Raw genomic sequence first — 24,618 nt, 5'->3', positions numbered from 1 at the left:
AGAAAGATGCATCTGAACCACTGTTTGGCTCTGATAGAATCCAGCTCTACCGTGTGTGCCGGTCAAGGGGCTGGGTCACAGACTGGGCCTGGAGAGCGTTACCAAACATGGTCACATGAGACTCGAGGAAAATCTGTTCTGCTACACACTCAAACACACACACACACACACACATTATGTCACCTACACTAGTACACAACATAAATGCACAGATGTCAGTGCTTGTAATGTAGTCTGACAATCTGCAAATCTGTTGGTGCTGCTTGGATCACAAATCTGTCTGTTTACTGTAAGTGGATAGTGTATTTGAAAACACGGATTCAATCATTTAGGTCTATAAGTATTAGTGAAGTCTCCTTTTCCATTTTTACATAGCAGTTCCATTCAGTAATCAAGCTCCCCATGTCTTTAACCAGCACTATTGAGCAGCATATTGTTACATTAAAGTAACAAATGCAGTATTGGGATGTTTGAGGAGGTATTTGTGCAGAAAGCTTTCCCAGACTTAAAAAAACTACTCTGAAATCAACATTCCAGACTTCTGAGAGGCTATGAAAATAACCTATTTTTTTACAAGGTACTTAAAACCCTTGACAATTCAGTGGGGATTTAACATGACTTTTAACCAGTTTATCAAATAGCACTTTGCTATCAGCTACTATACACAAACACTTTAAAAATGCACACAGACACTTGGGTATTAATTCACCAAAAAATGTATTAGTCAAGCCCATATTTTGTTTCAACTTTCAGTCCTACTGTACATAGACACCCCAAATTATGATGCTAAGAACCCAGCCTTCTGAATTCTTCTCAGCCTAGGTTGAGGAGGCCTTCTACCATAAATAGCCAGACAGAGTTGATGAGGGTGTGGTGAGGGGGGAGCTGGAACTTTGGAAATGCCCCTCTACCATCCAGAACAGCAGTTTTCTGTCTCTCGCTGCTTCTCCATGTTTCTCAACAGTTCCAGCTACACACGTGCACATTATTTCTTTGCTTTGTCAAATATTATGACTTGCACAATTTGTCTGCCTCTCTTGGATCTCGTAGCTCTCCCAAAGCCTCAGTCTTCTCATCTCCCTTTGCCTGAGCTCTGTTTTTAGCCTAGGTGTCCTTCCTACCAAGGTGTACCCTCTCTAATGGCTCTTTTCTTGTGTTTCTAATTCCGTTTGAATTTAAAGTTGTAAAGTTATCCAAACCTTGTCATCTCAAGACCCCAGCATGTTAGTGTTCAAATAAACAGACCATCATAAGAGGTTTCCAATCTGGAGGTGTGGATATGTTCCCTATGCTTCCTCTCACTGTACATGACCCACAAAGACCCACTGCACAGCAAACATGTAACAGTAGTTCATTATCAGTTTGAGGGATTCCACTTTCACATCACATTACATCTGGGCTGCTCCAGCCAGTTATGGCCCTTCCTTCTCCCATCATGCCCAAATAAAGTGTCCAAATTCCTCTCGTGTGCCTCTTCTCTCCTTGAGATGTTTATAAGACCCTTGCTTGGTCCCACATTCAGCTACTCTCTCTCGCTGTACTTGTGCGCTTCTGTATTTCACTGACAGTCTGTTTATGGCCATGTTACACAAGGCTTCACTATAATTTTAGTTTGTCATCGCAGCCTCATACCTAAAGTAAGACTTTAAGGTGAGCTTTAAAGGGGCAATCAGCATCCTTTTTTAGACATAAATGAATGTTTCCATTGATTCTTGAAGAATGTAACTTATAAATGCCTCATGAGCTTAGTTTTAATGTCTTACCCCATCAGAACTCAAAATATAAGCCTGTTTTACTCCAATGTTTATAAACAAAATCAATGTAAACAAACACTGTATACCCTCAAAACATGGTTAAAACTATAATGTTGATATCATGGATGGTCAGTCCTTGCATCCATAGGTCTGTCTATGAATTTGAGAGTGATTACATTTCTACAGCTCCATCCCTCAGCTTTTTACCAAAACAGTGGTTATTGTTTCAACTGCTGATAGGACTCATAAACCATAAAGGGCCAATCTTCACAAACCAGCTCTATCTAAGCTTTGCTTAGTGTATCTTTTTCTGGTCATTGTTTGTTAAAGTGTGTACTCTCAGATTCACAGTGTTCCTCAAACTCTTCATGACTATGTGCTGATATTAAACGTCAACTATTGGGTTATAACATAGTTGTTAACATTGTTAATGGTGCTCAGTAGTTAGATCAGTAGCCCAGTAAGAGTCTAAGCTTCATAACCTCTTGGTTTATACACTATAGACTATTGTGTGTAAAGATGTCTGCCAAACTCAAACTTCTACTACCACTACAGCTAGCCTATCAGGTTGAAACTCATTTATCGTCAAAAAATGTGTGACCTTTTCCACACAAATGCAGTGCAATTGCAATCGTCTGAGCTGAGGCATTATGACTCTTCTCAACTCAAATCATTTACTTTTATAATGTTGGCAGGTCTGTGATCTTCTAGAAACCATTATAAAACAGGTATTTCACCGCTGGTGGAAATAATTCATTTGTCTTTGTCGGAGGCAGAGAAAGTCCACCTGACTTCCACTCTTCTTCATTTGAGATGCCCTGCAAAAAACCACATTGGTGTCCCAACGATATGCTCCAACGTGTAATTACACTGTAACTGGAATTAGTCATTAATTGTCCATCATTGTCTAGGAACCTCCATATTAAAAACCACTTGGAATTATGTGAGCTTTGCAGACCGTTTCACTGCTGCTCTACCAAACTACTCTTGGCATTTTATCATCAACTTGATTGATTTACAGTAATCCTGCCTGTATTGTTACTGGGTCAGGGTGTTTGAACAAAACTATTCCAGCATTCCCACAGCCCTCCACCATAACCCCTTTCCTCATCCTCCATCCCCTCATAGTGCTCTTTCCAGAACCTTCTCTTCATGCCCTGTCTGGTAACGCATTACCACCATGTGTATGTGAGAGTGAAAGTGGGACAGGACAAACAGCAGTAGGGTGAATCATCCTGCTGCTCTCTGGGGAGCAGTGCTGCCTGTTCCCTTTGACACTCCACAGCCCGCTGGCTTTGCATTCCATTCCCCTGTCATCTGCCTGTGGACGAGCAGAGAAGTGGAGAAACACTGGGGAAGCACTCATTTTCCAAAAAGTAGATTGTAGTATTTAGTTCCAAGTTTGTTATGGAAAACCAAGACAGGAATTGTAAAGCATCAGGGTTGAAAATGGTAAGAAGAATACATATAAAATGTTAATCACTAAAATAAATACATTTGGGATACATTTAATGTATTATTATCAGGATGAATCATTTTGCTATTCATACTGAAATAGTTTGCATAAGAAAGTGATCAATTAAATATGCTCAAGTGAGAAAGTGTCCATTTAGCCTTTTCAATATCTGCTTTCTTAGCCATCCTTGACCATGACCATAATTAGGGTTACACTGGTCTTGAACCTCTTTACCCAACAATATAAACCAAGCTTCTTCACGTTTATGATGGATGGGTCAATACTTTCAGGCCTGACAAATAATTCTGTCATATAGGATCTACACATACAGTAATGAAACACCTTGCCGCATGTATAAATATTACTTTATAATACTTTGTATAAATATAAAGTTAAATGTGTAATTCAAAACTCTAAAGGTCTGCCTTGACCTGTGATTGTGAGGTAGACCCTCAACTATTTAATAATAGCTATAGGTCTATGAATTTGTGATGTGCTTGATATTTATTTCATTTGGTAATGAAAGTGAAATTGGGATGCAGTAAAATTAGGCAATTGAAAAGGATCCTCCATCCAACATCCAATTCCCCTTAAGGTGGAAAAAGTGACACTGAGCGAGTCAAATGCCATTCTGGTGACATCACCCAGAGGAAGAGGCAACGTCGGGATTGGATGGTGGCCCTAGCCAATCGCGCCGCACTCCAGAAATCCACAGATGGGAAGAGTTTAAAAAAGATTGAGAAAAGTGTTGCAAAGTGGTCCACAGCCTCACCAGAGCGAGCAAGAACGTTACAGAATCTGAATCCGCGGCTCTGTCATATCCATTGGAGTCCAGGGAGAAAGAGGACTTTGCTGTGGGTTTTCTCGTGCCAGGATAGAGGGGTGTATTTCACCATTTTTAAATATCCTCTGTGAATAATCAAAGATAACTATGTCAAAGAATTTCAAAGGTGGACCATCCTTCGGACTTTCTGCCGAGGTCAAAAGTAAGGTATGTATCTCGCATGTCATGTAGCTTTCCTTTTAATTGAAATGAAAATAATGGGCTCCTTGCGTAATTTGCATCAGTGGACCAAGAGAATGCTCACGCTCAGGAAGGTGCGCACTTGACGCTCGCATATCTTGTTGTTGGTACGCGCATCTTCTCAGATGTATTAGTTGTAGGGGAACCAATGGTATATCGAGGGCCAATAATATATTTTTGCTTTCTGTGAGGAGATTTTGTCGAATAGGCTTTTTGGACCGTCAAATTGGACTGTCAATGATGATCATGGATTATTCATTAGGCCTATACTGATACATGGCAGCCTACCATTCTGACAGTTTACTTTATCGTTTAATATGTGAGGGTATCCAAACCAATTGTATCTGATTCATAACTTTGAACTGGGCCGTTTAGATTACAAGTGATATCACCTCACCTGTCTGCCACAGAGCACAATGACAGAATTACTCACAGATGAGCCCACAAGGCCTGATTTCAAGGTGTCTCTAGAAGGCTACCAGTATGTACATATTTTTTAAAGAGGCAATCTGTGATCGCTACATTCATTTTGGACATTTAAATTCATGATATCCATTGATTATTGAAGAATATGACTTATAAATCCTTCATGAGCTTAGTTCATTGTTCTTACCCCATCATCAGAACCCATCAGTGGTTACATTTCTACAGACCCATCCCTAAGCTATTTTACCAAATTAGTCACGGTTTGTTATTGTTTCAACTGCAGATTGCAGCTTTAAAGTCTAGGCGAGAACTAAATGAGTCATCAACACCAATCAAGAGTCAATGGACCAGCTACTGTAGGCCTACCATGTAGGCGACTGTGCTGTCAACATCCACTGATGTTCTGGGAGAGATTGTATTTTCAGTGACAGTGCAATGACAGTGATGCACAAAATGTGTGTGTGTAACATAACTGCTGACAACCCATGTTCAACTTGGACATAGCATGACTCTGCCAATGGAATCAAATAACTATCCCATGATATTCCAGAACTCCCAACTCCATGTCTGTCAATGACAACTGAATTTGCTATCCCTATCATCAACCTTATTGTGTTGGAAGAGCCGTGGTTCCTGCATACATAGTGGTTTCCTATCCATACTTTCACAGGGGCACTCTTCAAACAAACATTTCCTTATAGTTGGCCACCATGGTTAGTGCCATCATCAGTGTTGTAGTATAGAAATAGGTCATATTCAATAGAGTATCAGTCAGTATATATATGTACAGTGGGGCAAAAAAGTATTTAGTCAGCCACCAATTGTGCAAGTTCTCCCACTTAAAGATGAGAGAGGCCTGTAATTTTCATCATAGGTACACTTCAACTATGACAGACAAAATGAGAGAAAAAAATCCAGAAAATCACATTGTAGGATTTTTAATGAATTTATTTGCAAATTATGGTGGAAAATAAGTATTTGGTCACCTACAAACAAGCAAGATTTCTGGCTCTCACAAACCTGTAACTTCTTCATTAAGAGGCTCCTCTGTCCTCCACTCGTTACCTGTATTAATGGCACCTGTTTGAACTTGTTATCAGTATAAAAGACACCTGTCCACAACCTCAAACAGTCACACTCCAAACTCCACTATGGCCAAGACCAAAGAGCTGTCAAAGGACACCAGAAACAAAATTGTAGACCTGCACGAGACTGGGAAGACTGAATCTGCAATAGGTAAGCAGCTTGGTTTGAAGAAATCAACTGTGGGAGCAATTATTAGGAAATGGAAGACATACAAGACCACTGATAATCTCCCTCGATCTGGGGCTCCATGCAAGATCTCACCCCGTGGGGTCAAAATGATCACAAGAACGGTGAGCAAAAATCCCAGAACCACACGGGGGGACCTAGTGAATGACCTGCAGAGAGCTGGGACCAAAGTAACAAAGCCTACCATCAGTAACACACTATGCTGCCAGGAACTCAAATCCTGCAGTGCCAGATGCGTCCCCCTGCTTAAGCCAGTAGATGTCCAGGCCCGTCTGAAGTTTGCTAGAGAGCATTTGGATGATCCAGAAGAAGATTGGGAGAATGTCATATGGTCAGATGAAACCAAAATAACTTTTTGGTAAAAACGCAACTCGTCGTGTTTGAAGGACAAAGAATGCTGAGTTGCACCCAAAGAACACCATACCTACTGTGAAGCATGGGGGTGGAAACATCATGCTTTGTGGCTGTTTTTCTGCAAAGGGACCAGGACGACTGATCCGTGTAAAGGAAAGAATGAATGGGGCCATGTATCGTGAGATTTTGAGTGAAAACCTCCTTCCATCAGCAAGGGCATTGAAGATGAAACGTGGCTGGGTCTTTCAGCATGACAATGATCCCAAACACACCGCCCGGGCAACGAAGGAGTGGCTTCGTAAGAAGCATTTCAAGGTCCTGGAGTGGCCTAGCCAGTCTCCAGATCTCAACCCCATAGAAAATCTTTGGAGGGAGTTGAAAGTCCGTGTTGCCCAGCAACAGCCCCAAAACCCAAAACATCACTGCTCTAGAGGAGATCTGCATGGAGGAATGGGCCAAAATACCAGCAACAGTGTGTGAAAACCTTGTGAAGACTTACAGAAAACGTTTGACCTCTGTCATTGCCAACAAAGGGTATATAACAAAGTATTGAGAAACTTTTGTTATATATATATATATACATATGCCAGTGGCATGACATCCGATGACAGCGGATATGCTCCAGAGACTGACAGACAGGTACGTCAGCAACCTAAATCTCCTTTTAAGGTGTCCCTGAGCTCTGTCTTACAACCTGAGCAAGTGTCTCTCTGTAAACAATTTACACTCCAGTGGGGAATGACAAAACACTGTTGAGGCAGAGGAGAGGCAGACAGAACAGGGCCTTGTGGATTCACTGGAATGTCAACCTTCAACATGTTTGTATCCAGGGGTGAAAGTAAATGTTATGTATTCCCGGTACAGGGACCTCCAATGTGTGTACACACTTAAAGAAAATCTATACGGGCCTAATCATAGAATTACATTTAGAATCCCTATTCATTTAATAGGATCTCTACAGACCTAATAGTAAAGATTTGTCCTTTAACTTTTAAAATGTATTAGCCTACCTTTTTAATGTGGCATAAACATGACCTGTCTTGTGTTTTCATCTGATTGTCAATCAATTACTTCAAAGGCTAATGTAGGCTACCTGTGCAAGTTACTCAGGTACTTCTGAACAACAGAAGGTGCGGGAATAGTTTTAAAGCTATATTTAGATATTTTTCTGCTTTTTATTACGTAACATTTGTTAGTCAACTTGTCTATAATTAGATCCTTACAGCTCCTCTTCTGTCATTACTTGATGCTCATCTAGAATACTAGATGAAGCCTTGCTAATGATGGCATAAATCGATAGAATGATCAATGCATCATCTACAATCTATACAGAACAAAAATATAAATGCAACATGTAAAGTGTTGGTCCCATTTTCCATGAGCTGAAATAAAAGATCCCTGAAATGTTCCATATGCAATAAAAGCTTATTTAGTTTACATCCCTGTTAGTGAGCATTTCCCCTTTGCCAGGTGTGGCAGATCAAGAAGCTGATTAAACCACATGATCATTACACTTGCCTACAACGTTGTTTTAGAGAATTTGGCAGTAAGTACAACTGGCCTCACAACCGCAGACTACTTGTAACCATGCCAGCCAGGACCTCCACATCCGCCTTCTTCACCTGCATGATCGTCTGAGGAGGGGGAGTGGGGGTGCTGAGGAGTATTTCTGTCTGTAATAAAGCCCTTTTGTGGGGAAAAACTCATTCTGATTGGCTGGGCTTGACTCACCAGTGGGTGGACCTGGCTCCGGAGTTGGTGGACCTATGCCATCCCAGGCCCGCACTCTGGCGACCCTACCTAGTCATGTGAATTAATTTATTTAAATTGACTGATTTCTTTCTATGAACTGTAACCCAGTAAAATCTTTGATATTGTTGCATGTTGCGTTTACATCTTTGTTCAGTATAGGTGACTTAGTTAAAGTTTCTCTTTCATTTCTGCTTCTCTCCCAGACCGAGGACGTTTAGGAACCAGGGAGATTTCCAAATGACATCTGTTTGACCGGTTTAAAGGAAATGAAAAGCTGTGAAAACGATCCAACATGTTTCTGATAGTATTTCATTTCGTCTTGGATGCATATTTAATGTGGCTGAAAATTAAATACTGTCAGCTTTTATGTAGCTGATGAAATTGCACTTTAAGGCTACACAACTGGTCCCTAAAAGCGCCCAATCTCATTCTCTCAAGATGCTGAAATAAATCAATCGTATTTCTCCACTCCTGATCCCGAGACAAAATTAACATTTGGATAATAATTTTACTGTGAGGAACACTATATTCTGCAGGAGTTAAAATTATAATAGGCGACATGTGAGACCTACAGTCAGTGTCCAGACCTCAGTTACTATTCCAACTATTAGGCCAATCCACGCTAAAATAATTCCAACATCCATACAGTAGTGCCTTTTGATAAATGCAAAGAGACATCACTTACAAAACTCCAAAGTGTTCTGAATGACATTCGGTGATTGTCCTTCATTGGGCCTACACAAGTATTGTAACCTGAATTGATGCGTACACTGCTGTCCGCGCGCATCTCGGTCTCGGCCGCTCATCTCTGCCTTATCAAAATGTCAGTGTTATTGTTGAACCACTGCATTTTGGAACGTATTCCACAAGTTTTCAAGTCTATTCGCTCATTTTTCATGCAAATGACATGCGGTATGAAAAATAGTGTGATAGCCTACAGTTTTCTTGAAATCTGTTTTAATAATTGTGATAGGTTCACGTTTTACCGGCATGGCGTACACCCACTCTTTATTTTGCCGGTACTCCATACCTGACCGTTCTGTCTTACTTTCACCCCTGTTTGTATCAACTTAAACCATTTTATTCCTTATGCCATGGCCTACACTGATTTAATTTATATTCTCTCCGCTGAGTTCATACATGAAAAACACTGATAGAATCAATGGATAGGTGCCAATCTTGGCATCAAAGACTTATACATTTTTAAATAAATGAACCAGTTCTGATTACATTCCTGACCTCCTGACACAGTTAAATGAAACTCTGACCAAAATACCTTGGCTGGCTCCAAGTGCTGTCTGCAGGTCTTGGCATCTCATTATCAGATGTGGTTTGCCTGAGTAGATCGCCTCACTGTAAAAGTACAGATTCCGGAAAACCCAGAGGGAGCACAGGGAGGAGTAATAGGGAGAGCTGTTTCTCCCAAGTTTGGTGTGATGGACTGGAAGCTACGCAAACCCTGCTGCTTTGAAATACCTGTTTGTGTTGGCTCCTGGTCTCACAAGCCCTCTCCCAGACTGTGAGTGAGCAGAACATTCAGAAAAGGAGAAAGTGCAGAGTGAGAAGGGGGCTACAGACCCACCATAGAATTTATGGTATTAGGGGGGTGCGTTTGTGCCAATAGGGAAATACATGGAAGCGGAGAATCAGTGTTTCTCCATGCAGGAATGTCCCATGGCCATTTTAACCTTTCTTCCTGTTGTTTTTTAACTCTAATCTTCATCGTTAGGTTTTATTACAATGGGTAGGCTTTCAAAGGAAAGTGGGAGGAATGTTATCCCTCTGTTACAAGATGAGAAAGGAAAAAGGAGAGGGGGGGATAATAGCTCTGATAAATATCATAGTTCTATGACTCGTTTACTATAGTTAGTTTGTTGTAAGATCATTTTTATTTTTCCGGTAGCCAAGCACCTGTCACAAGATCATTCATCATGCAGAACTGACAGTTACAAGACCTGAGTGTCTGCAGATGTTAGGATGCAGTCAAATGCAACACATTTACAGTGCATCTGGAAAGTAATCAGACCCCTTCACTGCGTTGTTTTCGCTGTGTCATTATGGGGTATTGTGTGTGGCGGAAAAATAATAACTTAATCCATTTTAGAATAAGAAATAACAAAATGTGGAAAAAGTGAAGGGTCTGAATAAATGCACTGTATAACATTTGACCTCTGCCTCTTCAGTTGGCCCAGAAGTATGACCCCCAGAAGGAGGAGGAGCTGAGGCTGTGGATCCAGGACGTAACAGGCAAGAAGATCGCTGATCCTTTCATGGAGAACCTAAAGGATGGGGTCATCTTGTGCGAGTGAGTGAACGATACTCTCCTCAGTACTGTGGCCGTGCAGAATGGCAGAGCATATTGTGTGTCATATCATATTACTTTCTGTTGCTTCCAATATCATTGTCTCATTCATTTCCCCACTGTTAATGATGACTGGGCCACTCAAAGTCAGAACAGTATTTTGACTGTTCTGTGCTTTCTCTTTCCTTGTGTGTAGACTTATCAACACACTTCAGCCAGGATCTGTGAGAAAGATTAACACTTCCCCTCAAAACTGGCATCAGGTAAGCTTGTTCTGAGACAGAATAAATGTTTTTGTATTATTATATAACATCATGCCCATCATGAAGTGCAGTGGGCTATAGTTATTATAGAAACTTTGCTTAGTATTGAGCAGCAATAAGCATGCCAAGAGTCAGTAGTTTTTTCCACTCCATACCTTTCATCCACTGAACTCGCTGAAATATGTAACCAGATAGATAGTCTTTTGCTTGGCATAGTGTTTATTTATTTACATTTCAAGCTGCAGCTACGTTGTTTAATGGGGCACATCTCAGCGTGCGTCTTCAGATCTCTTTTATGAGACTCAAAAAGAAAACAGCACTTTTAAGTGTTTGTTGAGGCACTTTCAAGAATCATCCATGACATACAATGTCACTAAGAATCAATGCACTCACATGTGGTGGTCCATTTGTCAAGAATAAAAGAGAAAAATATTATCCAACTGGTGAGTAGGGCTTTGAAGAAAACCCCACACAGCTGACCATTCTGAAGTCCTGAGTCTCAAATAGAATGACTATTTAAAGAAACATGACAATATCAAAATAACAAATAACTCAGTAACTGGTGTCCTCTTTGTTTGTACTCTTGCTTTTACCTCAGTGGACCATTTGTTCTTGGCTAATTATTTTTCCTTTTCATTGCCCAGCTGGAAAACATTGGCAATTTTGTCCGAGCCATCACAGTTTATGGTATGAAGCCATACGATTTGTTTGAGGCCAACGACCTGTTTGAGAATACCAACTACACCCAGGTCCAGAGCACGCTCATCACCCTGGCTGGAATTGTGAGTGGAAACCCATAGAGGAATCTCAGCACATTGTACAGTACTGTATGTAGAAAGTATTGTCAGTGGCTTGTAAGAAAACCTACTTCTACTTCATGTGAGGATCCATAATCTGTTTTTCTAACCTTCCCCTCTTTCACCAGGCCCAGTCCAAAGGTTTCCACTCCAAGCATGACATGGGAGTGAAGTATGCAACAGCACACCAGCGCCGTTTCGCCCCAGACATGCTGAAGGAAGGGCGCAATGTCATCGGCCTGCAGGTCAGAACAGTCTTTGTATCATATACACCTTATACACTAAGATATCACTGTTATTACAGGTGTAATATAAGTAGTAGTAGCAGCATGTTATAACATACCTTCATTTGTTTTTAGTTTGGCCGATAGGATTGGTTTAACGGTATTATAGTTCAGGCATAACCAGTGCACTACCTTTGCCTGTCTGTCCAGATGGGTACCAACAAACTTGCCAGCCAGAAGGGCATGACATCTTATGGCACGCGGCGTCACCTGTATGACCCGAGGGGGGGAATGGAGAACCCTCTGGACCAGTCCACCATCAGCCTCCAGATGGGCACCAATAAGGGTGCCAACCAGGTGGGGCGCCATTTGATTTCACAAATAGATCTTCTCTGGTAGAGATAGAATTGACTAACATTCTGCACATCTTGGGAGTTTTCCCTCTCTGCCTATCATGAAAGCAATTAATATGATATAAAATATTACACTTTGTAGCCTATATCTAATCCTCCCCTGCTTTTCTTCCTCTCTCCCTCTCTCAGTCTGGCATGACGGCCCCTGGCACCAGGAGACACATCTATGACAAGAGTCTGGGCTTGGAGGAATGCGACACCTCCACCGTTTCACTGCAGATGGGCACCAACAAGATGGCGTCCCAGCAGGGCATGACCACATACGGCCTCCCTCGGCAGGTCTACGACAACAAGTACTGCTCCAACCCTGATGAATTCGTCAACAACGGAGAGAGGGCTGAGTTTGACGGTACTATGTACTATGACTAAAGAGAACAGAATAACCCCAGTCCCCTCCTCTCAAGAACCCCTCTCCACCAGCAAGACCACCCAAACCGTTATTTACTGTTTCCATTATTCTCGTCCCTTGCTGTTTTTTTTTTGTGATCAACCATTCAAATCATTTTTGTCCTTTGAGGGGATTCATGCCTGGTTCAATCTCTTTGACCTTGTTATTTTAAATCACTTTAATGTAGTGGCCCACACCCCTCTCTCCCTTTGCAATGGAGATTTTTCTGTTCAAATATGAACAGAAAATAAATACTAAGAGATACTAATAATGTCAAGAGACCCATTCCTTAATCAATCTTATTATGTCATTTTTTTAAATTTATAGATCTTTTATAGTTTATAAAAATTTATATTTTTAGTTGTAGATCCCCCATCCAGCTTAAACATTGAGAATAAAGGAAAAAGTTCCTTGAATGGAAAGAAGTGACCGACATGTTGCTGTTAACCTTTAACCCCTGAGGAACAGGAGTCCGCTCTGGGATGAAATTCCTCTGGATGACTCGGGGCCCACAGAATCAGACGGAGTCTTCCAGGACACAGGGACATGGACTAAAAAACTTTGATCAGATGTATTCCTTGTGACTTTGCCTGTGTATGCACGTCTGCACTGCGCTGACATCCCTGCTCTAGCTCACAGGACTGCCAACCAGCCATTTTATACCACAGATGGATTTTGTTTTCTAGTATTCTTTAAATCATTAGAAGATTAGTAGTAGGGTTCTCAAACCTGATACTTGAATTAATGTAAGCCCCTAAAGGCATCGTGAAAAGCCAATATATTTTCATATTTTTAGTATTATAAGCTGAATTCAACATGTCTCGCACACTTAATTAGTGATAAACAATGCAGAAGAAATTTTAGCCATTGTGCCAGCTATGTTAATGTGGATGTCATATAGGCCAGTTTGCATGAGACAAGTTATAATCCCTCTATAGATTCCATGGCACACAGCTTTAATATATTGCTGCGCTATTTGCACTTTGCATCACCTTGTTGAATATGTACATGGATAGAATTGCTTATGACTAGAAGGCAGACAAGCCAGGTCTTTGAGAGATCCATAACATCTGCACGCTGTTATACACGAGATAACGGTCTAATTAACGTCCACTTAGTCATAGCTCAATACAGCAGACCCTGTATCATTAACTACTACATGATATGGGGTACCCACCGCAGATCTTGAATGTAATGTGATTTTGAGCACTGCAAGATGTGACAGTCATTCTGTGGATTCATTAATCACCTTGTACCAGCAGTCGCAAATGAATAACATAAGTTTGCAACATTTATGCTTGGGATAATGTAGCCTAACACAGCTGCTAATGGTTTAAACATTAAACTGTGCATGCTTGACCAAACCTTTGAAAAGCAGGCTTGTTTGCTTGCTAAGAGGTTTGTTCAAGATCATGTCTTGCACCTGGAACGTTCCACAGAACACATCTCTATGCCTTGCATGCTCATGTACAAAGCATGGACTGGTTATGCCTTGTCCACAGACTGCTTACAGTAAGGAAAACAATGTAATTTTTAAAGTTGGGTGAACGATCCATTTAAGTTAAATTTGAAAGGTCTTGATATCGGTTACTGGGCAGTAATGTTTTTTTTAAATAGGAGGTATTGGAGATAAAGCTACATAAAATATTGAGTCCCTCCTGAGGTTCTGACCTCTGGAATTTATAGTGATGATTTGTCAAACTTTTGAAGGCTTAATACTTTAATTAAAGGGAACATCGTTTGATGCTGAGCCCGTAATAATCTGAAGGCCATGTTGCATTTTCCCCCCTACATTAGTGTGCCATCTAGTGTTTTGAAATCCCTTTAACATTTGGAGAAAAAAAACAGACTACATTCCACAGACTTAAGGTAAAAGTCATATGTACCACAAGAGGTGTCTTTATTAAAGCACCTAACCTATTCTGTATAGTTACATGTCTAATAGCTATATAAGAAGTCAGTTGTGTATTAAGAAAATGTTTTTAGTTTAGAATGAGAGCCAACAGTGCCTAGCCAAAATACAATTGGAAATATTACCCTCTGATCTAAAACAAGTGTCAATGTTGTTCAGACAATGAATTGTTCAGTATTAATAAAATATTGTATTTATTTGGCTTTCACTTATAATGAAATTAGCTGCAATACAATAAAACACTTCAAAATTACAATTATTTAATTTGGGTTGTGAGTGAAACTTGCCACCAGGCCATATCAGATGAATTTTCGTTCATATTTGTTCTAGATATTTGAACCATTTCAGCGGTATGTGACAGATGCAGTTAGGTGTGAATTACATTGATGTGTTTATTGATCAAGTCATTTCCGTACAAAAAAAACAAATTGAAATAAAAATCATGACATAAAATAAAAACTACAGGATCACCTCTTTTTTTTCTTTTTACAAATGTAACCTACTTGCTCCAGTAAAGGGGGACATGGCAGCTTGGGAAAGTCTAAAGACATATCCACCAACAGGCTTACCTGTAAAACATAACAAATGATGAGGTGGTTTGAAACTTAGTGGGATTCTCAAAGATCAGGACCATTGGGACATTTCATTGCCCTACCCCTATCCCACCCTGCCACAGAGAGGGAGGACAGGAAGTGTATCGTTCTTCATATCAAATCCATTCGTGTGTAGACACTGAAGTTTTCACAGATGTGTTATCTGTCTTCGTTTGTTCTCCACATTCACTACTTGACAAAGCCCTGGCCCAGCCAGAGATATGTGACCCATCATAGGGAATGAGGGGTGAGGTCAGACAGGAATAGAGTCAGGGGTACCACTGCTACTGATTGGCTGCTTCACAAGCATCTATCCAATCACTATAAACATCCACTGGTTCTGAAAGATCTGGAGACAAATGTCAAGGAGAAGTTCATTTGGGAGGTACAGTTGTAAAGACATAGCATTTATTTTTTTAAACAAATGCACAAGCTATTCTGTGAGCAATATGGTGTATAGATAAGTGAATATAGTGAACCAATCAAAGAATCGAAAGGATACAAGTAATGGGAGTCTGGAATTCTTCCAAGCAGACGGTGCACGATATTATCCCTGTGTTTCGAGTGCGTTCCCTGAAAAGAGAAAAGAAAATGTGCATTTGAATAGGGTGTTAGGATATGTATCAACATGTAATCAGTGATCATATTTTACAGCCAGACCATATACTGTTCCAACACAACCAAGTGAACTTACATTTTGACATCACAGGACTTCTCGTGGTTACAAAAGGGACAGGTGAATTGGGTGTCCAAGTTACCCGTCAGTTTCTTTTTGGGAGGTGGCTTCCTCTTTGATTTTCTGCGTCCCATTCTCGATGTATAAATCTGTAAAATACAATAGCTACATTTTTCTGAGTTTACTAAACAAGTTCTGTTGACGGTCAAATTCAATAAATAATTAGGTAAATCGTGTTAGCTAGCATATATTATATCAACTGTATGGTGCTGATATTCATATGATTTTGGGCAAAAAGTCAGATGCTGCGTTCAACTCGTAATGTCAGAAAATACTACTTATAAACTAGGAACAAAGAGATGTGTGGGTTCATGTGCTTTGAACTCGTTGAGAATGCCGATTGCTGGTTAATGGCAAACAAACTGTGTCAAACATGAACGAAAAGGTACAGCTTTCATACTCATAGACATATTACTGTTAAAATAAGACTTTTATAAATCATGTTTTGTTGTTGAATTTAACTACTGAAATTTCTGTTATCGAGGTATTGGCCTTAGTAGTTGATGTCAGAGACAGAGTTCATCATATGGGCAGTCCAGCAAATTGGAGCACAGGGATCACAGACAAGTTTCCCATTAGTAATTACGAGTTGGAGGTGCGTTAATGTATTTTCCCCAGTCCTATGCCCATATTTGCAAATTTACGAGATGTTATAAATGCATAAATATTCTGCCGCTATAGACCATCTGCTAGTACGCATGTGCGAGCTAATACTTGACTCGTGTAAACAAACATTTTTTGGACCGTATTTTCGACATAAATTCTAATTATATTTTATTTACGCTATTTTTTTTTTTTAAAGTCCGATGTCGATGATTAATGCTATTCTCTCGTTGGAGACATGTTCACACTACACAAACGTGTAGTAGTAGCTAGTTCCCCGCCATCGCGTATGGACTTTTTTTGTTTGTTTAGCTTGCAGCTATAATATAGGAGCTCGACAATACTTCGTTTTACACAAAACGTCCTGCAAATTCTACAAGTCCATTTCCAACAATATTGTTAATTGCATGAACCGTTTATTTTGGGATGATTTCTGAAGAGGCAGCTAGATAGTATTAGCTAGTAACGTTAGAGCGCGAGGAAAACAAAAGTTAGCTTGTGTTAGCTAGCTAACTAACGCTGGCTTTGTAATATGCTAGCTATGCACAATTTAAACAAAATAGGATAATCACACATGTCATTTAAAATCGTGCCGGATGTATAATTTAGTTGTTTGCATGTTAGCCATATAATAAAGCACGCTGGATTAAGCATTTTCTTACCAGATAAATGACCCAAGTAATGACGCTAACAAATAGAAATTGTATCCGGAAATTATTCTGAACTCTTTCATCTGATTGGAAGATTAAGGCGTTTTTTTAGGGTTGTCATTGGTCAAACAAATTATCAACCCGCCTCTCAGACTTTATAAACCTATTTGATACAATCCCAAAATATATTTACATTGATTATGTAGTCTACCACAGGAGGCTGCTTAGGGGAGGACGACTCATAATAATGTCTGGAATGGAATAAATTGAATGGTATCAAACACATGGAAATAATGTATTGATGAGTTTGATTACCATTCAATTTATTCTGTTACAGCCATTACTATGAGCCTGTCCTCCCCAATGAAGGTGCCACCAACCTCCTGTGTTTAATAGTGTACAGTAGATAATTATTGATAAAAAAATAAGCCTTTTATGTGAATTATTGATAAAGAAATATTGAATGCACAAAGCTCAAACAGAAAATAATTGTCAGTGTAGACCACATTTGATTTTATTTGGCTGTCATAAAGAAGACAGTGAGACAAGGTAGGGCAAAAGGTAGATAGAGGATTCCAGCTATGAACTTTATTTCCTTCTGCAACAGAGACAAAATGAAGAATTCACTTCTAATGTGGTTACCCTTATAACATATACATAAAATTAAGTGTGCTTATTAATTAGATGATAACATGAATTACTGTTGTCAGTAATAGATGAGAAACAGCAAAGCAGGATATTAGTGTGCTTTCATTTACCTGGCAGACACATCGATTTCCTCTTTGATCTTTGGTGTCATTCCTTTAGCACATATTCCACTTTGCCCTTCATCTGAATCTGAATTGGCTGGCATAACCCTCTGTCCTATTCGTTCAGTTCGGCCTAGTATGCGATGCAAGAGACCATGCACATAGCAAAAAAACTGATCTATCAATAAAAACTGATCTCAGCAAACAGAAAAATACACTTTGTATTTCAATGCAAATGCTGCATCTTTTGTAGATCAACAGCAAGTTAATTACCAGATATCTTACCTGTTTTATTGGGAGCCTTGCCTTTCGATATTGTTATAGTTTGAAGCTTATTCTGTAACTCAGAAACATCTGACCTAGGGGAGAACACTTGTTATAGGGATGCATCATCATAATTCCTTTAGTAATAGCAGTCTGTCAGATTGCTTGCCATCTACTCTAACCTCACCCCAGAGCTTTCACCTTGCATTTGACCTGAGCATGTCCTGAGGCCTCTGCAGTTTGAGAGCCTCATCCTTCATCTGATAGCTGTCAATCATCCTCTCCAAGCACTGAAAATGGAGACAGATAGACACATATTCCAGAACATGTCACATAACATTAGATAAGCTTCAGCAGTCCAAATCATTATAGCCCAAGTACAGTTCAGAAGATTGTTTCAATTGTAAAGTTTGTATAATTTGTTTGATGAAGTGAAATCATTTAGGTCAAAGTGATTTGGGGGAGAGAAATGTGAGCTCTGAAATATTTGCAGTATTTCTCTGTCAATCTGCACATAGTTTCGTCTCTTAGTTTTTCTAAAAAGGAAAGGAAAACTTTAGTAAGGTTTATAAAAAGCCTCCATTAGAACAACATCATGGAAGGGGGTCTTGTTCTGAAAAACATAAAATCAAACTTGCTAAGCAGGCCATGAAAGTTGTGGACTTCCTCCCTTTAGCTCAGCAATCTGCTCCCACAGGACTCACGACTGAAGAAACAGACAACATACACAGAAAAATATGGAGAGGGAATTACATGTTATTACTGCATTATCCCACTGAGCTAAAGTCTACTTATCATCATGCAAGTGTAGTTCACCAAAGTATCCCCACCACACCACACTTCAGACTGCCTTATCCAGATCTACCTGTGGTAGAGTTCCTGAGAGTTGTGGTTGATGGCAGCCTGCCTCTGGATATCTGAGGGGTGAGTGCTGGAGCAGGAGGCTTGGAGAGTAGGACAGGAGCAGGGAGAGTGGGACAGGAGAGTGCGCAGGTAGTGGAGCTCAGTGGAGACCTCACAGCCTAGGCCCTCAAAACGCTCCTCAAAGTGCTGGGCGGCAACATGTGCAGCCAAATGGTGCACCTCGGCTGGAGGAACGAGGACAGGAGGACAGTTTTGTCATCTTTAAGTCATTGTTATGACAGTGCTATTTAGCCCTTATGACAGGGTTCAACTCAAGTAAAGAGTAACCTATGCATTCAAAAAATAATAATAATCAGGGAATCAAGAGTCAGGTGTGTTTCAGGCACGATTGTGTTGTGTCCTCCCTTACATTGAAGGACTGCCATGGTATTGAGATTCTGAGTTCTCTCTGCCTCGTGCATGGACAGAGTTTTGCACAGGGAATCAATAGTCTACAAAACAACAAATATTAATTGAAACAATATCCCCTGAATAAAACAGTAACCAATATAAGCCATCAAATAAAACAGTAGACAATCATGAATATGGGAAGAATACAACATTCTACAGGAAGCAGTTAAGACACCTTGGCTTGTGTTTCAACCTCTGACCTAATTCTTTCCACATCTCGGAGAGACTCCTGAGATTCACCTCCTGCTACTAGAAGACAACTCAAGAAAGTCAGTGAACAATGACCATGCAGTATTACACCAGGCATTGTCAAGTTATGTTACTTTCTGATGATCACATTGACACAATAACACTTACACACCTTCAGCGGGAAGGGCCGGTGGTTCACACTGAAACAACAATCGACATTGTATTGAAAATAATTCTAACAAACTATTTTGGTACTGTATGACATTGAGTGCCAAATGTGTTTTCTACTCACCAAGGCCCTCTTGTCCTCCATGTCAACTGGTCTGAGCTAAGTTAATTGTAAGTGGGTGGATAAAAACGGTGTCACAATGACAAGGCGGGGATACGTTCTATCTCATTGATAATTGGTTTGTGGGTTATAGTTAACGTAATATTTATTTTGTGATAATGTGATTTGTAGATATTGCTTGGGGGGCGTGGTTAATGGCAATTGACGTTTGAGAGAGGAAGTGTTGTTCTAGTGTTCGATCTACAGGAGTTGCGAAAAGAGTGTTTCCCTTCAGTCAACATACCACATCCAGGTAGTTATTTTTCAGTTGATTTTTTTGAAGGAAAAAAGAAGACAAACAAGTAAGAAGCCACTTTCCTCTCTTTGGAATGCACTGCAACACTACATGCGCGCAGTTGTGTAACTCACCTAGCTACGAATTACTATGTTAGCTGGCTAACGTTAGATGAGCTAGCGACATTTCTAGTTTATCTGACAAATGCCATTCCACTTATGGTTTCCAATTCCCAAAATGTGATATTGAATTAAGTATTTAATCCTTAATTAACAGTATCATTTTTAGTTTTTTGTTAGCTAGCTATCCAACTTTGAAGTATTAGTCTTTAGTAAACAGGTCAGAACTCTTATTTCTCGAAGCCACTATCACTTGCATGCTAATCAAGCTTGCACGTGTAAACGGACCTTTTTCCAGTCATCAAATGATGTTGTTTTAAGGGGTTTCAAAAGGTCTTTATTGAATTAGTGATTTTGGGTGAGGATGTTTTTTTTGGGGGTTTTATGTCCCTAATGCCGTAAATGAATGTTTCATTATCTGGTTTGCTTGCTAACATTTATCTGGGACTTTTTCTATTTTTGTCCCCCAGATTAATACCATGGTCACAGAAGGGGAGCCTACAGATTTGGTGAAAGTGCTGCACCTGCTGGTGCTGTCCTTCGCATGGGGAATGCAGTTGTGGGTCTCCTTTATAGCAGGTGATGATATTGGGATCGATAGGGGATGAGCAGAGGAAATCTGTTAGATTGTAGGGTTTTGCTAACACTTGAAGTGGCATATCAAAAGAAGCCAAGATTAAGAATTTGAGGCACCGTATTTGTCTCCCCATTTCTCTCACTTACATTATCTCTTTTCCCACCCACAGGTTTTACACTGGTGAAGCAGGTAACACTGCACACCTTTGGGCTGGTGCGAAGCAAGCTGTTCCCTGTCTATTTCTATTGCTTACTGGGCAGCAACTTTGTCAGCCTGGCTGTGTATGCAGTCTACCACCCCAGAGAGCTGCTGGATTGGCACGAAAGCCTGCAGGTTATATCACATTCTATTTTATAATTTAGGGCAGGATTGAATCTGTACTGGTGAAGCGTTACAGATTGCGCAATCATGTAAAAATGTTAAGATTATTAGACGTCACCTATGTCCAAATCCTATGATTTAGATGTCACCTATGTCATAAAACCCCAAACAGCGCAATGCTGAAATTCTGAATAAAAATTGTTCTTCCCCTATAGATGGCTCTGTACTTTGTGGCAGTCATCATGGCAGGTCTAAACGCACAGTGGTTTGGCCCGTCTGCCACAGAGGTCATGTTCAAGCTGCGGGAGGTGGAGCAGGAGCATGGCCTGGGGAACCAAATAGGGATAGGGAGCCAGAGGGAAGCCTACACCAAACTCAGGGAGCAGGATCCCAAGTACAAGGCCTACAAGAGCACCTTTGGCCACTATCATGGCCTGTCCATCCTATGCAACCTGATTGGCTTTATCTGCACAACCACCAACATAGTGTACACAGCTCTCAATTTACACACCATTTAGAGATTGTGTATATGTGGTGTTTGGTGACAGGTTTTCATATTGTCTGTCAATGAGAGGATGTATGTATCAAGTGTCTCAGAGTAGGAGTGCTGATGTAGGATTTTTTTGCCTTTAAATCACAATAAATAATATTATATAGCTCTGGAAAAAATCTGAAAAGATGTGATTGGTCAAAAGACCAATTAGTGGGGGAAAAAATATCAGAATTGGCTGCCTGTGTAAATGCAGCTTTAGGCATATTACATATGGATCTTAGTTCAGCGCTCCTAATGAGACGCTTGATGCATACGGCCCTCAAACATAACGCTTAACCATATTTTTTTAAATGTGCCTTTTTAATCTAATTGTTTCACCTGTCAATAGAAAACAGCACACAATGTCAAAGGATTTCTGGTCTTTCCCTTGTTAAACCGGGAAAGGATGAATGTAATAAAGATTGATTTATAATTTTCAGAATTACATGATTTAAAAAAAAAAGTGTTAATGTTAGTGATCCTCTTTTTGATTTCCCTACAGTTATTGTTCATTTTACATTGATGTACTTGAAGGGTAGAGCTGAAGTAGAATGTGCAGTGATCCTGATAATGTTTTAAAACGGAGGTTTAACACTCACACAGAACTTGAAGATACATTTTTTTTTTTTTTTTTAGAAAAGCACAAGCTTCCAGACTGTTATGAAATGATGGGAAGTTGTATTGCTTATGACTTCCACTAGAGGGTACTGTCTGCAGAACTTTGTTTTTTACAATCATTAGGCAGATATTTTTTAACAATATAACATTTAGCTCAGGGTTGTTGCACAGAATTATGTACTGTGAATAAATCACAATTATGGAAATTCCTACAAATAATGAATTCAATAGCACCAATAATATTAAGTCATTTTTGATGTTGAAACAAGAAAAAATAAAGTTCAGTTTGAGTTGTTACCCTTGATGGAATCAGGAAATGCACTCTCCTACAGTTTGAGCATTTTCTTTGGAAAATCAGGTGCAATACTGGGTCAATAACATGCAACATATTGAGACCAGACCACACACTTAGTGCCCACCTCTTGGAACAGACGGGTTCTAACTTCATTATTGTGATGGACATCACTTTTTTTTTAAACAGCTTTGAATAAATGGACCGACCAGTGCTTTGCTGGCAAGCCTGGGAGGAGCGGGATGATGTCTTAATAAAGTTAGAATATCACTAATGGATAACTGGACAGAACCCAAAACTAATGGTGTTTCAGAGTGAGTGAAAAAGCTTCTAGTCTGGTTGTTTTAGCTGCATGCATGTATGTATCTTTATTAGCGTTAATGTCAAACTACAATGTTGAGATTTTGACTCAGAATAGTTAGTTTACAGTGGCAGATCAAATCAAAAATAACATGTATTTATATAGCCCTATCAGCTGATATCTCAAAGTGCTGTACAGAAACCCCAAACAGCAAGCAATGCAGGTGTAGAAGCACGGTGGCTAGGAAAAACTCTCTAGAAAGGCCAAAACCTAGGAAGAAACCTAGAGAGGAACCAGGCTATGAGGGGTGGCCAAGTCCTCTTCTGGCTGTGCTGGTGGAGATTATAACAGAACATGGCCAAGATGTTCAAATGTTCATAAATGACCAGCATGGTCAAATAATAATAATCACAGTAGTTGTCGAGGGTGCAGCAAGTCAGCACCTCAGGAGTAAATGTCAGTTGGCTTTTCATAGCCGATCATTCGGAGTATCTCTACCACTCCTGCTATCTCTAGAGAGTTGAAAACAGCAGGTCTGGGACAGGTAGCACGTCCGGTGAACAGGTCAGGGGTCCATAGCCGCAGGCAGAACAGTTGAAACTGGAGCAGCAGCACAGCCAGGTGGAATGGGGACAGCAAGGAGTCATCATGCTAGGTAGTACTGAGGCATGGTCCTAGGGCTCTGGTCCTCCGAGAGAGAGAAAGAAAGAGAGAATTAGAGAGAGCATACTTAAATTCACATAGGACACTGGATAAGACAGGATAAGTACTTCAGATATAACAAACTGACCCTAGCCCCCGACACAAACTACTGCAGCATAAATCATCATGATGAAACCGTTTAGTATGGAAAGAGAGTGACAGTGTCATAGGATATCTTGTTTAGATTCCTTATCATGCCTTCATGTCTCTCAGCAGTCTGGGCCACTCCTCTTGGATCAGAAGGAAATACTTACTCTTGAGATGAGCCTTGTCAGACAGGCTTAAGTGGCACCAGGAAATAACATTCTTTGAACTCCAGCAGCACAAATTCACCTACTCTCTGATTAGGAGAGATTTCAAGAGAAATCTCTCCCTATGTAATTAGAGGTAAACCAGGCCACCAATTCTGTAATTTCTTTGTTTACTTTTCAAAAAAAGTAAAAGACCAAATTATCTACAGATATACACCACAAACAAACTCATTCACTCCCCATGTTACATTACCCAGATACCACAGCAGGTCAATGAGCCACAAACTGGTGGTGTTGATATGGTGGATATGGTGCTGCTAGAAGTAAGCCGTGTGAACTAGAAAACAAAGTACCCTTCATGTGCAGTAGTAGAAAAAACATTTCACACACTGTTGATTTTTGGAATTCCTAAGTAGTGACTATGTGCTAGTGTCAAACAGGATTTCCAAAACTCTGGGTGCATGTTTTATTTTTGCCCTAGCACTGACCATCAAAGCCGTGGTGGCTTTGATTATTTGAATCAGCCGTGTAGTGCTTGAGCAAAAACCAAAACATGCACCTAAAGGGGGCCCTAGGACTGAGTTTGGGAAACCCTGGTCTAAAAGACCAGGAAGTGTCAAGGGTGTACACTTATTCACTCATGGAAATAATTCTGATTTATTAACTGGTGGATGCTTTTACAAAGTTGGCTTACCATATCTGTACGAAAATATTAACTTACACAACATTTTAGAATCTAAACCCAGTGATCTCATTAGTGTATTTCTAATGATCTGCAACTCTCCATTATCAAATGTTGAGTTATACTCAATAAATTATGAGGTTGGCAGACTGCAAAGCATCTCCAAAATTCAGATCAGAAGACCCAGCTGAGAGTATTCCCTATTTTATTCAACAATTTAATACA

General features: G+C 40.1%; 4 protein-coding genes across 5 annotated transcripts; 2 read left to right on the top strand and 2 right to left on the bottom strand.

Annotated features, from left to right (window-relative positions):
• Positions 1-3,955: 3,955 nt before the first annotated feature.
• cnn1b (calponin 1, basic, smooth muscle, b) lies at positions 3,956-14,796 on the top strand. Its single transcript, XM_024373173.2, has 7 exons — positions 3,956-4,201; positions 10,222-10,343; positions 10,537-10,603; positions 11,248-11,385; positions 11,529-11,645; positions 11,835-11,981; positions 12,167-14,796. Exons 1-7 carry the CDS (start codon positions 4,142-4,144, stop codon positions 12,404-12,406), a joined length of 891 nt encoding a protein of 296 aa, XP_024228941.1. The 5' UTR covers positions 3,956-4,141; the 3' UTR covers positions 12,407-14,796.
• elof1 (ELF1 homolog, elongation factor 1) lies at positions 14,712-17,036 on the bottom strand. Its single transcript, XM_024373179.2, has 4 exons — positions 16,932-17,036; positions 15,625-15,755; positions 15,433-15,503; positions 14,712-15,279 (listed from the first exon to the last, which is right to left on the bottom strand). The coding sequence occupies exons 2-4, from the start codon at positions 15,738-15,740 to the stop codon at positions 15,215-15,217; spliced, it is 252 nt and encodes an 83-aa protein (XP_024228947.1). The 5' UTR covers positions 15,741-15,755; positions 16,932-17,036; the 3' UTR covers positions 14,712-15,214.
• A 375-nt stretch (positions 17,037-17,411) lies between these two features.
• LOC112214439 lies at positions 17,412-18,411 on the bottom strand. Its single transcript, XM_042327627.1, has 4 exons — positions 18,134-18,411; positions 17,954-18,027; positions 17,678-17,801; positions 17,412-17,517 (listed from the first exon to the last, which is right to left on the bottom strand). Exons 1-4 carry the CDS (start codon positions 18,208-18,210, stop codon positions 17,508-17,510), a joined length of 285 nt encoding a protein of 94 aa, XP_042183561.1. The 5' UTR covers positions 18,211-18,411; the 3' UTR covers positions 17,412-17,507.
• A 1,477-nt stretch (positions 18,412-19,888) lies between these two features.
• On the top strand, positions 19,889-22,467 carry LOC112214441 (transmembrane protein 205). 2 transcript variants are annotated; one of them, XM_042327621.1, is made up of 4 exons: positions 19,889-20,016; positions 20,588-20,696; positions 20,864-21,027; positions 21,231-22,467. In XM_042327621.1, exons 2-4 carry the CDS (start codon positions 20,597-20,599, stop codon positions 21,531-21,533), a joined length of 567 nt encoding a protein of 188 aa, XP_042183555.1. In that variant the 5' UTR covers positions 19,889-20,016; positions 20,588-20,596; the 3' UTR covers positions 21,534-22,467. The 2 variants fall into 2 exon arrangements, with proteins under 2 accessions (XP_042183555.1, XP_042183556.1); XM_042327622.1 differs by having other exon boundaries at positions 19,943-20,065.
• The last annotated feature ends 2,151 nt before the right edge of the window (positions 22,468-24,618 follow it).

The sequence above is a fragment of the Oncorhynchus tshawytscha genome, linkage group LG09 (assembly GCF_018296145.1).
Source record: "Oncorhynchus tshawytscha isolate Ot180627B linkage group LG09, Otsh_v2.0, whole genome shotgun sequence".
In the NCBI taxonomy this organism is placed as follows: Eukaryota; Metazoa; Chordata; class Actinopteri; order Salmoniformes; family Salmonidae; genus Oncorhynchus; species Oncorhynchus tshawytscha.
The sequence above is the reverse complement of the archived record's forward strand: the minus strand, read 5'-3'. Positions and strand labels throughout refer to the sequence as shown.

Coding starts and splice junctions, on each gene's coding strand:
- cnn1b (XM_024373173.2), top strand. CDS start 4,142: ATGTCAAAGAATTTCAAAGGTGGACCATCCTTCGGACTTTCTGCCGAG. Junction 10,604..11,247: donor CCCCTCAAAACTGGCATCAG/GTAAGCTTGTTC, acceptor TTCATTGCCCAG/CTGGAAAACATTGGCAATTT. Junction 11,386..11,528: donor TCATCACCCTGGCTGGAATT/GTGAGTGGAAAC, acceptor CTCTTTCACCAG/GCCCAGTCCAAAGGTTTCCA.
- elof1 (XM_024373179.2), bottom strand. CDS start 15,740: ATGGGACGCAGAAAATCAAAGAGGAAGCCACCTCCCAAAAAGAAACTG. Junction 15,504..15,624: donor AAGTCCTGTGATGTCAAAAT/GTAAGTTCACTT, acceptor TTCTCTTTTCAG/GGAACGCACTCGAAACACAG. Junction 15,280..15,432: donor ATTCCAGACTCCCATTACTT/GTATCCTTTCGA, acceptor ATTTGTCTCCAG/ATCTTTCAGAACCAGTGGAT.
- LOC112214439 (XM_042327627.1), bottom strand. CDS start 18,210: ATGATTGACAGCTATCAGATGAAGGATGAGGCTCTCAAACTGCAGAGG. Junction 18,028..18,133: donor ATGCTCAGGTCAAATGCAAG/GTGAAAGCTCTG, acceptor GTTCTCCCCTAG/GTCAGATGTTTCTGAGTTAC. Junction 17,802..17,953: donor CAAGGCTCCCAATAAAACAG/GTAAGATATCTG, acceptor ATCGCATACTAG/GCCGAACTGAACGAATAGGA.
- LOC112214441 (XM_042327621.1), top strand. CDS start 20,597: ATGGTCACAGAAGGGGAGCCTACAGATTTGGTGAAAGTGCTGCACCTG. Junction 20,697..20,863: donor GTGGGTCTCCTTTATAGCAG/GTGATGATATTG, acceptor TCCCACCCACAG/GTTTTACACTGGTGAAGCAG. Junction 21,028..21,230: donor ATTGGCACGAAAGCCTGCAG/GTTATATCACAT, acceptor CTTCCCCTATAG/ATGGCTCTGTACTTTGTGGC.